Source organism: Harpia harpyja, chromosome 9 (genome assembly GCF_026419915.1).
Source record: "Harpia harpyja isolate bHarHar1 chromosome 9, bHarHar1 primary haplotype, whole genome shotgun sequence".
In the NCBI taxonomy this organism is placed as follows: domain Eukaryota; kingdom Metazoa; phylum Chordata; class Aves; order Accipitriformes; family Accipitridae; genus Harpia; species Harpia harpyja.
In genome coordinates, this window is record NC_068948.1 from 319624 (window position 1) to 334594 (window position 14971).

Genomic DNA, 14971 nt, shown 5'->3' on the forward strand with positions numbered 1-14971 from the left:
GTAGTCACCATTTCTAACTTAATGCAGAGAAACAGCCATCAAAAAGAAGACAGTAGCTGCCAACATATTTAGACCACCATGGAACTGTAGCGCAGACCTTAACTGGAGATGCTATGAAAGCAGTAGGGGTCTTCAGGCTACAAAACATAGATGTGTGGCACACCAGTGTCTGGTGGACTGATGTTTGGAAACCACAAAGCTACAGCATGCATTTTTAGATGCTCATTCTTAAAGAAACCAAATAATGGAGAGTCTACCACCCCTTTGCCCTCCCATGAGTCCTTCTGTGCTAACGTTTTGCCTTTTCCAGTTTAAACGTGCCTAGATTTAATTTCCATAGTTGTGTAATTTCATAATGATTTCTATTAGCAATAGGAACCTTTTCATATAGGTACAGACCATGATCACATTTTGCCTTGGCTACCTCCTGAATAAACTAAAGAAGGTTTAAATTCCCTACCCTCTGGCAGGTTTTTCCAGACTCGCTTACTGTAGCTTCCCATTGTAGCTCACCCCTTTTTCTCATTCCTTTCATTGGTTTTGCTGCTGAGTGTGGAAGCAAAAGCAACTTTCTTTTCTACCGGTGTGGTTCTGCTTACTGATGGTCCCCCCCCTTGCCCCACAGTGTTATCTGCAGTGACCACTGAAAGTCGCTGTTGGTCACAGAGGAATTTACTATGAGAACGAATAACTTGAGTGTGATTCGTGGTCCTAGATGAGCAGTGCCTTTGGTTGTATTGAAATGGTTTAACAAGCTCAGCTTACTATGAAGTCACAGAACGGTTGAGGTGGGAAAGGACCTCTGGAGGCCATCTGGTCCAACCCCCCCTGCTCAAGCAGGGCCACTTACAGCCAGCTGCCCAGGACCATGTCCAGACTGCTTCTGAGTATTTCCAAGGTGGGAGACTCCACAACCTCTCTGGGCAACCTCTGCCAGTGCTCCATCACCCGCACAGTGAAAAAGTATTTCCTGATGTTCAGAGGGAACGCCCTGTGTTTCAGTTTGTGCCCACTACCTCTTGTCCTGTCACTGGGCACCACTGAAAACAGCCTGGCTCCATTTTCTTTACACTCTCCCCTCAGGTATTTGTACACATTGGTAAGATCCTCCCCTCCTCCCTCAAGCCTTCTCTTCTCTAGGCTGAACAGTCCCAGCTCTTCCAGCCTTTCCTCATGAGAGATGCTCCAATCCCTTCAGTTATCTTAGTGGCCCTTTGCTAGACGCTCTCCAGTATGTCTGTGCCTCTCTTGCACTGGGGACCCCAGAACTGGACACAGTACTCCAGATGTGGCCTTACCAGTACTGAATAAAGGGGAAAGCAAATCCATACAGTACTAGAGAACTGACCTACCCTTATTGTTTACCATTCAGTCAACTCTTTCACTTGCAAAACTGACATGCTGTTTAAGTGAAAATTAACTTGTGAGTAAAGCAGCAAACTTGTTTGCTGTTTGCTTACCTCAGTCAGCCTTTCTGTTAGTGTTTATATGGGGTATCTTAGAACAGGAACTCAGTTTCCTCTTAGTTTTTCCATGACTGCTACTGCAAATAAGCACATAATGATAGTGTTAAGAGAAAGGATGTGCACAGCCATTTCCAGGGAGATGACATCCTTCTTTGCTTCCTTTTCATGGGCACAAACTGCGAGGGATTTAATCCTGGAGGAGTTGTGGACTATCGAAGTCCTCAGCTCCATAATTCATGCTGCAGTAAACAAGATCCCTTTTTAGTGAGGTAGGCTTTCACCTACAGCAGAACTGCAGCAGCCCAGACCCATCTATGGGGCAAGGGTCCAAGAGCAGGACAAAGCACAAAAGGTAAAGAAGGGGACTAAATAAACGTGAACATTAATTTATTTTCCCTCTGTTCACAGGCTGTGACTGGCCCGCAGAGCAGACTGTATCCTTAGACTCTGCTCCCACCAGGGCTACTTTGGCAGACATCTCTCAGCTCTGTTCTCCTATGTTCAGGAGGAAACCAGAACCATCTGTCAGGGAGAGTCAGCCAGGGACCCACAGCAGCCTCCTGAGCGTAGAAGCCTGCTAGTGCACCTGTGGCAGGTGCAGCAGAGGTGGCACAGTCCTTGGCTGCAGCTTAATGCAGCGCACTGTTGCTCTGCTCCTCAAAGGTCATTTTACCCAGCAGCTGGCTCTCCAGCTCCACATTGCTCACTGGCAGCTGGAAAAAGTTCATTTCAGCTGCCAAAGCGGCCATGGCAGAGGGGTCCTGGCCAAACTGTGCCCGGAGCATCATGTCCATTTTCTCCAGGCGCCTCTTGAGCCTCTTGGCCTCGCGCTCCCGGATGAGCCGGGCCTGTCGTTTCTCTGGGGTCTCGTTTGCGCGTTTCAGTCGCATGGCTTCCCGGTCTCTCTGCAGCCGCCGTGCCCGCTGCTCATCTGTCTCTTGCATGCGCTGCAGGCGCTTAGCTTCTCGATCCCGCATACGCCTCACTTCCCGTTCTTCAGGTGTCTCATTGTCCCGCCGGCTCTTCTTGGCCGTGCGCTCCCGCTCCAGACGCTGCAGCCGCACTTCCAAGGGCTCGTTCTGCCGACGAAGTGCCCACTTTCGCATGCCAGGTGTCTGTGCCTCCAGCAGCTTACGATAAGCAGCACAGTTGTTGCACACTAGGAGGATGCCTGCAGGATACACAGGGGTGTGAAAGGCAATGTCTTTCCCCTCAACACTGGAGGGGCCCTCGCTCTGTGGTGCCGGCAGGCGATCTGCACTGAGCACCTCTGGCAGCTTCTCACTGGAAAGCAGAAAGAGCAGAGAGTCAGAGACTTGGTGCTGACAGAAGAGTCCCCATCTCAGACTGCCCAGGGGGCTGCAGTGAACAGTGCCCCTACTACAGCCCACGACAGAGGCCTCTGCTAAACCATCCCTGCCCACAGACACACGTGAGTCACTAAAATGAAGCAACATCATATCCAGGGGTAGGAAGCAGGTTAGCCCAGAGCAGTATCTGGGTTGGAAGAGTGCAAGAGCAGGAATTAGCCAGCAAGCTGCTCCTCCCCATCATCTCCGGATTTCTCCTTTCAGCCCTACTCTACTGGTCAGTGGATAATCTTCCACCAGGCAGGACACAAACAAGGAACATTTTGGTTTCTGCCTGTAGTCCTGCTCTGGAAATGATGAACCTATCTGGGCAGTACAGACCTACTCTGACGGATTGCTGGGCAAGGGAAGCAGCTGACTGTTGTCCAGTGACTGGAGTCCCCAGTGCTTTCTGCACAGTTCTAGTTCTTCACATTGCTAAGGAACACCCTTTTATCAGCACAGCCCGTGGAGGTCTTAGCAGGTGATGCAGAGCTGCAGGCAGGAAGGGATCAAGGGAATCTCACTCACTGAGGGTGTTCACAACTCTTCTACAGGCCTTAGTGGGTCCAGAGCTGTGACTTCTGTGTCATTTAGGGCAACCCACCTAAACTTTAATGTGGGTACCCTAGCCCACTCACCAGCCAGGGCGACCCTGACCTGTTGAATGTGGCGTGGCTGGTGAAGCGTGCTCCACACACTGCACAGTTTGACAGCTGGTCCTCTGAGTGGATCAGGAGATGTCGCCCCAGGGATCCTGGTGAGCTGAGGGCTCTGCCGCATACAGGACACATGTAGCTCTTGGCACTCACCACAGCTGCAGTGTGCTGCAAAACAGCCACTAGGTTGTTAGTTACAAATTGCCCAGCTCCCTGCCCAGTCTGAGGCAAGCTCAACAGATATGGCAAACTATTCAGTTCAGCCTCTTGGAATGGAACACTTTACCACTAAACCTCTGTCTAACAGCTCCTAGACCAAGCTCAAGACATTTGGGGTGTCAGAGGTCAAACAGCAAGGAGGAAACCTTTCTACAGAGAAACAATTAAGGCCAAAACACTTGGATCCTAAGACCTGACCCTTGTTTTCAGAAACGCATCTGAGGAGCTGCTGTTGATGGACAAAGCATGACTGGACTACCAGTAGGCAGGATGCTGGTGAGGAAGCGCTTAGATGGAGACAGTCAGCTGGTGCAGGTAAGTGGCCAGTTCAGTTCTGTTTCATTCCTTCTTTTACAGATTTTGATGTGCTGTGAAGAGAGCACTGACAACAAAACCTGTGAGATACCAGCACAGATTTCCTGCAATACTGGAATCATTTCAGAGGAAGAACAGCTGTTTTCATGGGTAGGAACTGCGATAAAGGTACAAAATAAAGAACTGAGTGATTAGGAGGAAGGTTTCTTATCTCACTGAATGATGTAAAAATTGCCTCCATGTTTAATCTGAAGGAACTGCCTGGTCTCAGCCTGCAACTGCTTGCAGACACTGCCTTGGGAGAGAGTTGTGTTTTCCAGATCTGCAGACCAGTGCCTTGCTGATTCTTTCCCCAGGACACCCTCTGGACACAGTTTACTGCTGTAAACTTCAATCACATTCTAGCTAGAAGCTCAGTTCTGTGACTGCAAAGACAGAACAAAGCCACCCTGTGCTTTGGGTTGTTTCTGGATTTGGGGCTTAAGGCCAGAGATATGCCACAGTTTGGAACCATCCCATACCTGGTATACGTGAGCAATGAGCTGCTCTCTGCTTCCACACTCCAGCTGGCAGAGGGGGCACCGGGACAGTCCCAGCATAGGGTCAGCATTCAAACTCTCAGGCACCTACAGGGAGGAAAAGCCACTTTGGTGTAAGGCTCACAGATCCCCCTCCACAACAGCCACCACACCCTCACTTAGTATCTAGTCAACACTGCAGGCAGGTCTTGACCAGATCAAGTGTTGTGTGCCCAGTCCCACTGGGGCTGGTTTGTGTTCTTGCAGTCTGAAACTTCCTTTATGTAGCCTCTGAGCAAAACTCCTGCTGCTCCAGGGAGGACAGGCAGAGGCCTCATGGCCTCCACTTGCACCCAGGCTCTTGCCAGCACAGTGGCGCTGGCAGGCAAGGCCTGCTCTGTAGCAGAAGGGAAGGGGAAGTCGGTCAGACAAAAGCACCAGAACTGAAGGAAGGGGGCACGATCTGCACAATCATCTTGGCCAGCCAGGAGAATGGCAGTTTGTGCCTGCTATCTCCTGTTCCTGGCAGCCCAAGAGCTCTTCATACCCTTGCCTCCTGCCAGGAGATGTTGTTTGGAGGAGGTGGGAGGGAGAAAAAGGTAAGAAACCATGAAAGGGAGAGAAGATGTTTAGACAGTACCCTTCTCTCTCCCTGGGAGGCTAAGGTGAGTGCAGAGCCAGTACACACTTGCCTCATTTTCTCTCATCAGTGGGGTTCCAGCCACAGGTTGTTCTGCATTCTCTAATTCTTTCTTCACTTTCACCATTGAGCCATCCTCCTCAGATGTATGGGAAGAAACTTCATCCTGGGTGGTTTCCTCGTCATCACTGCCACCTGGAACATGCAGAACAGTTATTCCAAGTGTCAGGACCCTCAGGGCACTCATAGGCCTTAATTGTCCTGACCAGCATCACCTGGGGCCTCTACCCACCCCCCTCCAACCAGGGGCTCCATTTAAACTCAGGCTAGGGCAGTTCAGTCCCTGAAGTGCTCTGTAGAGTTCCTGGATCTGGCCTCTCACCCTGCCTTGCTTGACAGTCACTGGACCATCAGCTGGATCTGCTGCTGCTACCACCCTGCTGTGGTAAGTTGGGACTGCGTCCTGGTGGTGAGGCTGTTGCCCAATCTGTGTTGTAGTGGTCCTTGGCTCCTGGCTTGCCTTCCCTTAGGGAGCAGTCTGGCTCTTGCTATTTGCTTACAAAGCCCTGCACAGGAGCCAAGGGCTAGCCCAGAGAAGGAGATGGAGAAGATGGTCCTCAGAGGACCCCCACAAGCTGTGCAGCACCTAGCCTCACCCCTTGTCAGAGTCTCCCCACTCCACTACCTTGCCATTATTGGAAGGGGCAGAACTCACTGCTGCTGGAGTCAGGGTCTTGCAGTGGATGAATGGCTGGCCTTTGGTCCCCAAGAGCTCCAGGAAAGTTGTTTTTCATCATGGCTTGGCGGGCTTGCTCCTCCAGCCCTGCAAAGACTTGCTCCCCTGGCAGCCACAAGGACAAAGAGTCAGATTGGTGTTGTTCCGTTGCTTTCACCACCAAGGTTTGCCAAAAACCCAACAGGTGTGGGGCTGCTCACCTGCACTGTGCAGAACCTCTGAAGTCACCTCTCAGAAAGCATTTAAGTAACCTCTCTGCTTGCCTACCCTGCAACACCAGCCTCTTGTACCTGATGGCGTGAGTCCAGTCCCTGTGTGTAATACAGTCTTGCTAGTGGAAACGTCCAGCATCAGGGTGCTCTCGGCACACTCTTTATATGCCACTCCAGCCACAAAAAAACCTGGGAGTTCCCATATATCTGCCATATGTAGCCAGGTGGCTTTTTCTGTTACCAAGCTATCTGCCAATAGAGCTATAGCACTGCTCTAGACAGGGGGGAAGCCACTTGGGGATTATAGTAGGATCCCAGATCAGGCATAGTGCTACATCACTCTTCTAAATCATCAAGTCCTATTCCCTACTATAACAGGCAACTTGCACAAAAATAGTATCTCCCCAAGTGCCTGGCACCTCATCTGTTCTCCACAGTAATACTAAAACCAGGGGTTGTCCTTGGCATGCTCTGTCACCACCTTCTGTCCCAGGAGGACTGAGGACAAGCTGCCCTTCAAGAAGGTGTTTGTGCTCGGAGCTGGTGTTTTCCTGCTTATGTGATGCGTAAGTTGCTTCACTACCTTGCCTTGCCCAGGAGTGGCTCTGGCTAAAATAAATCTCAGTGACACTTCATATGCTCAAAACAGACAACTAAGGGAATGAACCCAGAAAGATGAGATGCTTGTTTAGGATAGCTTGCAGTCCGTTTTGTTGAAAGACACTGATCACTAGTACTGCAACTCAATAGGAGATGGCAAACACATTGAAAGAAAGCAATTATTTGTGCTTCTCTGAAAAACACCTTCTTACAGCAGTCCCTGCTAAGGAGAACTTTTGGTTCCAAAGAATAACAATAACAGGCAACCATTAATTTTCATATTAAATCAAAGAAATGACTTTGTTCCAGGTGTAGCTGTGATTTACCTCTCTCAGTAGATGAGCTGGGAGTGCTTGGGACAAGGTGCTGAAGTTCCCAGCAGGCTAGCTTTTGGGTTAAATTTATCAACTGCTTTGTGAGTTCTCAAGAACCACTCAAAGCCTAAATGCTAAAATGCTAAGGAAGACGCAGTGCATTTTTCACATAAAACAAAAGTCAAAACATAGCTTTCAGAAGAAAATTGTACTTTTTAGTATAGGGCCGCAACTGGCATCAGTATAACCAGGGAATTGAATTCCTGACCCGTTGAGAGAGCACCAGTCCTGTTACAAGGACAGGTACATTCCCGCATGCTAAACTGTTTCAGCCAGCTCTGCCCCATACTCATACTCACACTGCCTTTGTGGTGCTTACCTCGCAATTTCCGGCAGTGCTTTAAAAAGTAGTAATTTATGGAAGATTTCAAAGACCTTCAGAAGTTTCACGGAGACTGGGAGAAGAGTTTTAGTTCCCAACATCCCCATGGAGGTTCCCAAAAGCATTTGAAGGCATTTATCATTCTGTTTCAGAAATGTGAGAGGTTTCTGTAGAGAAGACTTGAGAACACAATCCATGCAGGCTGAAGAGAGGTTCTGAGGAGCACCCTAAGTCTATTTCTCCCCGAAAGGAGCAAGTACCATCATGACTGCTGTGACACATGTACCCCCATCAGAAGCCATTCCAGCACTGAATGGTCTTCATAATCTGGAGCGCTGCTTTTATGTCTGGACCACAACCTCACATTGGTGGGACTGAGATATAGACTGTATGAACAGCAGACGCTACAGAATTACAGTGCCTCTCCGAGAAGCAGATATCCCCAAACCACCGAGATAAAAGCCCGGAGACTAAAAAAGGATTGCAAGACAAAGTATGGTGAAATGAGGAAGCCTGCAGAACACAGGACAGATGTAAAACTATGGTGGGAGATGTGCTACCTCTGACAGAGTTACAAAACAGAATTCCCAACTGCTAGTGGAAGCAGATTTCTTCCCCCTTTCCCCTTCCAGATGGCTTATGTTTCCACTGAGCAGCAGCCTGGAGTCTAATGGCAGGTAGGTTCCTGCTCAGATACACAGACTATGCGGACAGTCTGTAGGACTTTAAAAGCTGCGATCTTTGTATGAGGCAACTGAGGAGGGAACTCCTATCAGTAACACTAGCATCAATCACAACAACTAAGAGAGCGAGCATGTCTGCCAGTGGCCTTTCTGTACAACATACCCATAACCAAGTTAGCATTGATTCAGCGCGGTGCAGAGAACTATCAGCTTACAGCCAGAAATGCAAACTGTTAACCAAACCAGTGCTGTTAGCAAATGACATCTTCTGCATTCTCCACTAGCCTGTATCTAAAAAGGCATCATGGGATGGGGAAAGAAACTTTTAAAAACCACTATCTTTAGCTTATACAGAATTTCTTATGTATTAAACTAATATTGTCTCAAAAAGAACTTAGGGAAGAGTGTCCTGTTCATCTACTGATGGACCAAGTCCTGCTTTGATGAACGTTTAGAGCTTTAATGTTTGATAGGTACAGGATTATACTTTTATTGTTTCTGCACACACACACTCACATACAGACACTTACACCCCCACCTCCGCCCCACTTTGAATACACTTCCATTCATTTGGAAAGGGAGTGAGACAGGCAACAGCTTTAGGATCACTGCTATCAGTAAAGGACGTTATGCTCATAGTGAATTCACAGACTCTTCTCCAGAAGTTTCTTTATTAAATACAGAGGGCTGCAGGCTGACCACAACACCAAAACAAGTTACTGTATTTGTTTTACAAACAGCTAGAGGTGTAGGACAGTGAAAGATCATACAAATGCCTCTGCTTTGCATTCCAGTTCTCCTCTCCGTTATCTTGTAAATGAGTGGGATGTCAGGTGAGCAGCCATGGAGGTAGGGGGCAGCCCTGCAGTACTGTGCAACAGGGACAGTAACGACTGCTAGGATCTGGTGGTGTATCAACTTGGTAGCCAGAAATGACTTTTTTCCTGAGCCCTTCCCTTCTTGAACTGTATGAATGCAGGATAACTCTCAGGTGTTCTGGAAAATAAACACACAAACAAACAACCCCCACCCCAAAATCCACAAAACAAAATCAAAAGAAACTGCATCATTCCCCTGTCTTCCTTCCTAAACAGAAAGGTCTCTCAGAGATGAGCCACTTTATTCCCTCCTTGTACATCAATTTAAAGTCCCTGTTCGTGTAGGTCTTCTCTGTGTTCCTTTCCTGGACCTGAAATTTGCAAGTCTTTCCACCACTGTGGATCTAGTCCACCTGCCCCATCGCTATTCTGGGTTGTCCACACTGCTGTAGTGGTTACTGAAATGAAAAACAACACAATTGAAAGAGTTAATAACGGCAGCCCACAGAGCCTTTAAGAACCAAGGATTTTGATGCAAGTAACATTTCTGCTCAGTTTTGAATGCTGGGTGCTATTTCTTGCAAGATACTTTCTCTTCAAACTGGGAATGTTATAGACAGCAGAATTCAGGGAACACTGAAGAGCACAGAATATGTGTGTGTGTCAGAGGGAGAGGGAAGGAAATACAGGATTAATGGGATATTGGGACCATGATAAATAGAGCTAGGAAGTGGGAATTAATTTGACTAACAAAAGCTGTTCTCAAGAGTTCTAAAATAAGCATCACTTGCAAAGGGTAGAAGCAATAGAAAGAAAAGCAGCTCATGGGACAGCACGGAGAGAAAATAAAAGTGCACGCTAACACCTGCAGCAAATTTTTGGCAAGCACAAGAACAGCGAGTAGCTCATAACTGATGGAGCGACAGTGCAGCAATGGATGGGCTTGAATGCAAGATCAGATGCTTAGAGACATTTTATACTTTAGACTCTGGGAGAAAATGAAGACCAAATTGAACGAATTAAAATACCTCCACAGGAACAATGTAACTGCATTGTATTTTTCAGTTGAATGTGGAATGGGCAATGCAATAAGTATATTTCAATATTATAGTTTTATTTGTTACCACTTTGTCAGGTGTGTTTTTCATGCACCATGGGGCAAAACAAAATTAAATTATTAAGAGCCAATTATGTGCTGCAGCCATGCCAAATAGAAAATAACTACAATTAAAACTGTAGAAGGACTGGCCATCGTGCACGATGAGACAATTTTTATCATTGTTTCTGTATTATTTTGAATTTCCTTACACGTCAACTTCCATTTAAAACTGCTTTGACTTGTAACGACACAACTTCCCAGCTGGTCACTCTGCGTGCCAAAGTGATTCTATGCTACGTGAGGACAGCAAACCATGTTGTTGTGACAGCAAGGTTAAATGGGGGCCATGCCAAGCCTGGAAAGTAACCCTGGAAAGAGGTGGCACCAAGCAAGCCAGGGAGAGGAGATCTGCAGCTGTAACTTGCCCTAGTGAATCCAAGAAAGAAGATAACATGGAGTGGCCATGCAAGGAAGAAGTAGGCACCGTCCTCCCACAAATTTGTCCAGTAAGATATTCACAGTGGTATTTATGCAAATCCAAAAAGCACCTCCCCAGCCCCGTAGCCTGCCAAATCAGACCCCAGCTGCAGACAACTGCGTAGAAAGCTGCATACCTGCTGTCCCTTTTATTCCTCTCCTCCCAACCACTTCAGTCCCTGTGAAGAAGTCTCAGTAACGTGTCTGCTATGTCTCAGCCTGACTCCTCATTCTGCTGGCTCACCCAGTTCTTGGAGCTGATGCTCTCTCCGATTATCCTCGTCAGTGCACTGCATGGCATTTCTGGGCCCTCCAGATACACAGCAGGCTAGGTAGACAGAGAAGTCCCAACGATTTGGTGGTGTTCATCATAAGACAGACAAGATTTTCCATCCCAAGGTGGAGACATCACCATTGACATGTTTCTTGTATCTTTCGGTCCCTTTATTTTCTTGTGGTCCTACTTGCTGCTCCTGATGGTTCCTGTTGAATAGCTGCTCTGTAGCAATGTACTGCATGTAAAGGAGGTGAACAGGTCCCAGAATTCCTCTCTATGGCATACCAGATGCCATAACCTCAACCTCATGCCTGTTGGTAGCATGTTTGTCAGATAGCTTCCCCTGAGACCAAAACTGGAGATACAATCACTTGTATTGCAGATAAAAAAGCAACGTTCACTGTGAAAATAGTGCACAGCTGAACTCCATAATATGTATAGTTTTGTATATAATAGTACAAGCTTCTGAAGGACATAACCCTTATGCAGCGGAGTGCAGAAAAAAGCCCACCTAAACACCATGGAAACTACCTGCACCATTACAGCTGTTGTATCCCTTGGTTTCCATACATGAGAGACCATGACTCTACACCAGGGGAGACAGCATAAGTGCATGCCTTATATAAGTCTGATCTGAACAGCAGCAGTAATATCTGGGCACTCTCAGAAGCAAAAGTGTGTGGACACAAGATGCGTTACTGGCATCATAGGATGAAACACAGGACATACCAAATTTCTCTAAGGAAGACAATTCCAAAGTCATTAATGTACTATCAGGCAAATCAAAACTATACTCCACCCACTGTTGAACCCAGCACCCAGAAGCAGGAATTGGAGAGCACAAGTCAGTGCAGATGCCAAAAGCCACGCCTCAAGACTCTTACGCTGGCCACCAAGGAAAGCTTTGCCAGCTCTCCCATGCCTAGCTCTAGCAGTCAATGGGGCTTTCAAGTTCCAGACTTGGTAAGGTAATTCCCCCCAGCACACTCACTGAGTGTGAAGAGTGTTAGGCTATATCAGAGTGTATTTTCCCCTAGTTCAGAGAACAGCATGCATATATTCCTGTTGCCATACCCATACAAAAAGGCAGCACAGAGAAACACACAGAGACATGCAAGCCAGCAGCATCAGCAAAGTGAGGCAGTGTTAGGGCTGCAGCATTCAGCTCCCTGTCCCGTACTCCTGACAGCTACTACAGCTTAGCAGTACCCAGGGCCCTCTCATCAGCCTTGCTTTCACATGTTTACAGAAATGGAAATTTGTTTTCCTCATTCCAGCCCAAATTCCAAACGCATCTCCAGCCACAAAGCTAGGTATGAACAAGGCCATAGCTTCAGTCCCCCCAGCTTCCCTCTACTGCAATCAGTCAAACAAAAACCATATATATGCAATTTCCCCTTTGCAGCCAAACATCCATACGTGTGTCTCAGCTCCACTAACATCTTGCTGTAGCCTGCCCACAAGAAGTGCTGATGTACAGCATCTTCAGCCCTTTCGCTATCAAACAAATGCCAGGGTCTTGACAAATGCTGGAGAAACAGAGATCTGTCCTATCAGCTCAGCTCAAAAACGATCTGACAGATAGCATTTATCTGTCCAGTAAATTACTTAGCTACTGTCCATTCCCTGCAAGGAAAGAGCAAATGGCTTTATTTACATTATCTGGTAGGAAACCGAGGTACAGTGAGCTTAAGTAATATGCCCAGTTGAGTCTGTGGTAGGGCAAAGATCAGAACCCAGGACTTCCTGGCTTTCAGCCACACACCCAAACCACCTTGCCTAGAACCTCCTTTCCTACCCAAGACAGGCCAGAGCCCTGAAGTCACATTTCTTAGTAGACTAACTTGCACTTGTGACAGTGTGAATGCAAAGCACAGCTACAGGCCCTGCACATACACACCTACCTTTACAGCATTAGTTGTTCGTTCAAGCCTATCCCTGTCCTGCCATGCCAGGACACAGCCAGCTCCCCTGATGCACAGAGCTCAGTTTCTCTTCTTACAGTCCCTAAGATGAAACATGAGTAACCACCATTCTCCCACACTGTACCTTTTCATCATTCCCCTCCTCCCCATCTCACTCCACAACAATCCAGCTAGGGCAAGGATCCCACAATGCTGTGTAACAGAATACTCACAGTGAACTTTGTTAGGAGTGGTCTGTTTCCGACGGGACATGTTTCCCTGACCTGGGAGCACAGAGTGTTCGTTCCCTCAGCAGAGGGCTCACCTGAGAAGAGAAGGAACACACCACTGGAACCTTCTGAGCCTCTGGCAAAACGCAGCTGGCTCCGGGTCATTCCCCACCCTTCTGTCTACAGGTCTCGTTCTACATCGCCACAGCTGTACTCAGTGCCAGCATCCAACGTGAGCCGCAAGCATTTCACAAATCACCGTGTATGGGCAGTCCCACCCAGTTCTCAAGCAAAGTTACAAGCAATCCTGTCCCCAGCGTACAAAAAGCTAAGAGCGCCCCACTCCAAGAGTGACCGCAATCTCAGTCCAAACACCCTTCTCCCTCCTGTCCGTTCCCACGGCCGACAGGGCAAGAGCCTAATCAAACCTGCAGACCCTGCCCTATCTCTGGCCCCCCACCCAGAGAGAGACTGAAGGGACACAAGGCCCCACCACACCCAGAAGCCTGGTGTCGGGCATCGGATAACCCAGCCCAGGCAGACAAAGGAACCGGCCGCCCTACGGGCACTGCTCCAGACACAGCCGGGACGGCGTGGCCAGCCCAGGGACAGGTCTCAGACAGACACCCCTCAAAGGGCCCGACCTCACCGGGGCTGCTGTGGCCTCCCTGGGCAGGCAGGGCCGGGGACAGGCAGGTGGGGACACACCAACGCCCTCAAACTTTACAAGGGGGGAAACATCAACTGCTTGTCCTCAGACTGACAGAGGAAGGAATCAATCCCAGCGGTCCTCTCAGACAGACAGTCAGACAAAAGGAGGAGCTGAACCCATTTCCCCCTGGACAGACAGACACGGGGCACCCGTCAGCCTCCCGCCGACAGACGGACACGGGGATCTAGACAGACGGACACGAGGATCCCGTCAGCCTCCCGCCGACAGACGGACACGGGGCACCCGTCAGCCTCCCGCCGACAGACGGACACGGGGATTTAGACAGACAGACACGAGGATCCCGTCAGCCTCCCGCCGACAGACGGACACGGGGCACCCGTCAGCCTCCCGCCGACAGACGGACACGGGGATCCCGTCAGCCTCCCGCCGACAGACGGACACGGGGATCCCGTCAGCCTCCCGCCGACAGACGGACACGGGGATCCCGTCAGCCTCCCGCCGACAGACGGACACGGGGATCCCGTCAGCCTCCCGCCGACAGACGGACACGGGGATCCCGTCAGCCTCCCGCCGACAGACGGACACGGGGACACCCTCAGCCTCCCGCCGACAGACGGACACGGGGACACCCTCAGCCTCCCGCTGACAGAGGGATCCAGCCGGCAGACCCAGCACACGGGAGGCGGCAGGAGGAGGGATCCAGCCCATAAGCGGACGGACACGCAGACAAACGGACCCCGCTCCCCCGGCAGAGGGACGGACGGGGGAACCCAGAGCGGGCGGGCCCCCGAGGATGCCGACGGACGAACGAAGGACCCAGCCCGACAGCCCGGACAGACAGACAGACCGGCCCGGCCCCTCGCAGGCAGAAGGACCGACGCTGCCGCCCCTCAGGCGGACGGCGGGATCCGGCCCGCCCCTCGCGGGCGGACGGCCCCGGCCCGCGGTCCGGCCCGCCTTACCCGGTCCCGCTGCAGACGCCGGGGAGCCGCAGACAGACAAAGGGCCGCCGGACAGACAGACGGGCAAGATGGCGGCGGCGCCAGAGCGCGCGGCGCGGGCACGGGCGCGGGCACGGGCACGGCCCCGGGAAGCCCCCGGCCCGGCCCGGCCCCGCCGCGGGAAGACCCCGGCCCGGCGGCGGTAGTGCCGCGCTGGCTGTCCGAGACGTCGCCTGCAGCCCCCCGGTGCCAGCTGTTCGTTATCGGAAGCGCCTCACCTGTTTTTCATGGATCCGTCCCAGCCGGCAGCTCCTGCCCGCCCGAAGGAGGTCATCCGTGCCAGCTGCGGGCCTCGCGTACCCCGGCGGGCAGCCCGGGAAGCGGCGCCGAGCCCCGGCCCCCTCCGCTGGCAGCTGCCGAGCCCCGCCGCCCGGGTCGGGAGGCGGCTGTCCCTGCGCT

General features: G+C 50.4%; 1 protein-coding gene across 17 annotated transcripts; it reads right to left on the reverse strand.

Moving 5' to 3' along the window:
* Positions 1-1836: 1836 nt before the first annotated feature.
* ZNF821 (zinc finger protein 821) lies at positions 1837-14922 on the reverse strand. 17 transcript variants are annotated; one of them, XM_052797423.1, is made up of 9 exons: positions 14791-14826; positions 12902-12993; positions 12669-12771; positions 10625-10970; positions 5882-9369; positions 5219-5361; positions 4530-4634; positions 3476-3642; positions 1837-2750 (listed from the first exon to the last, which is right to left on the reverse strand). In XM_052797423.1, exons 5-9 carry the CDS (start codon positions 5961-5963, stop codon positions 2096-2098), a joined length of 1152 nt encoding a protein of 383 aa, XP_052653383.1. In that variant the 5' UTR covers positions 5964-9369; positions 10625-10970; positions 12669-12771; positions 12902-12993; positions 14791-14826; the 3' UTR covers positions 1837-2095. The 17 variants fall into 17 exon arrangements, with proteins under 17 accessions (XP_052653383.1, XP_052653385.1, XP_052653388.1 ...); XM_052797425.1 differs by lacking the exon at positions 14791-14826 and adding an exon at positions 14534-14579; XM_052797428.1 differs by lacking the exon at positions 12669-12771 and having other exon boundaries at positions 10732-10970; positions 14791-14874.
* Positions 14923-14971: the final 49 nt, after the last annotated feature.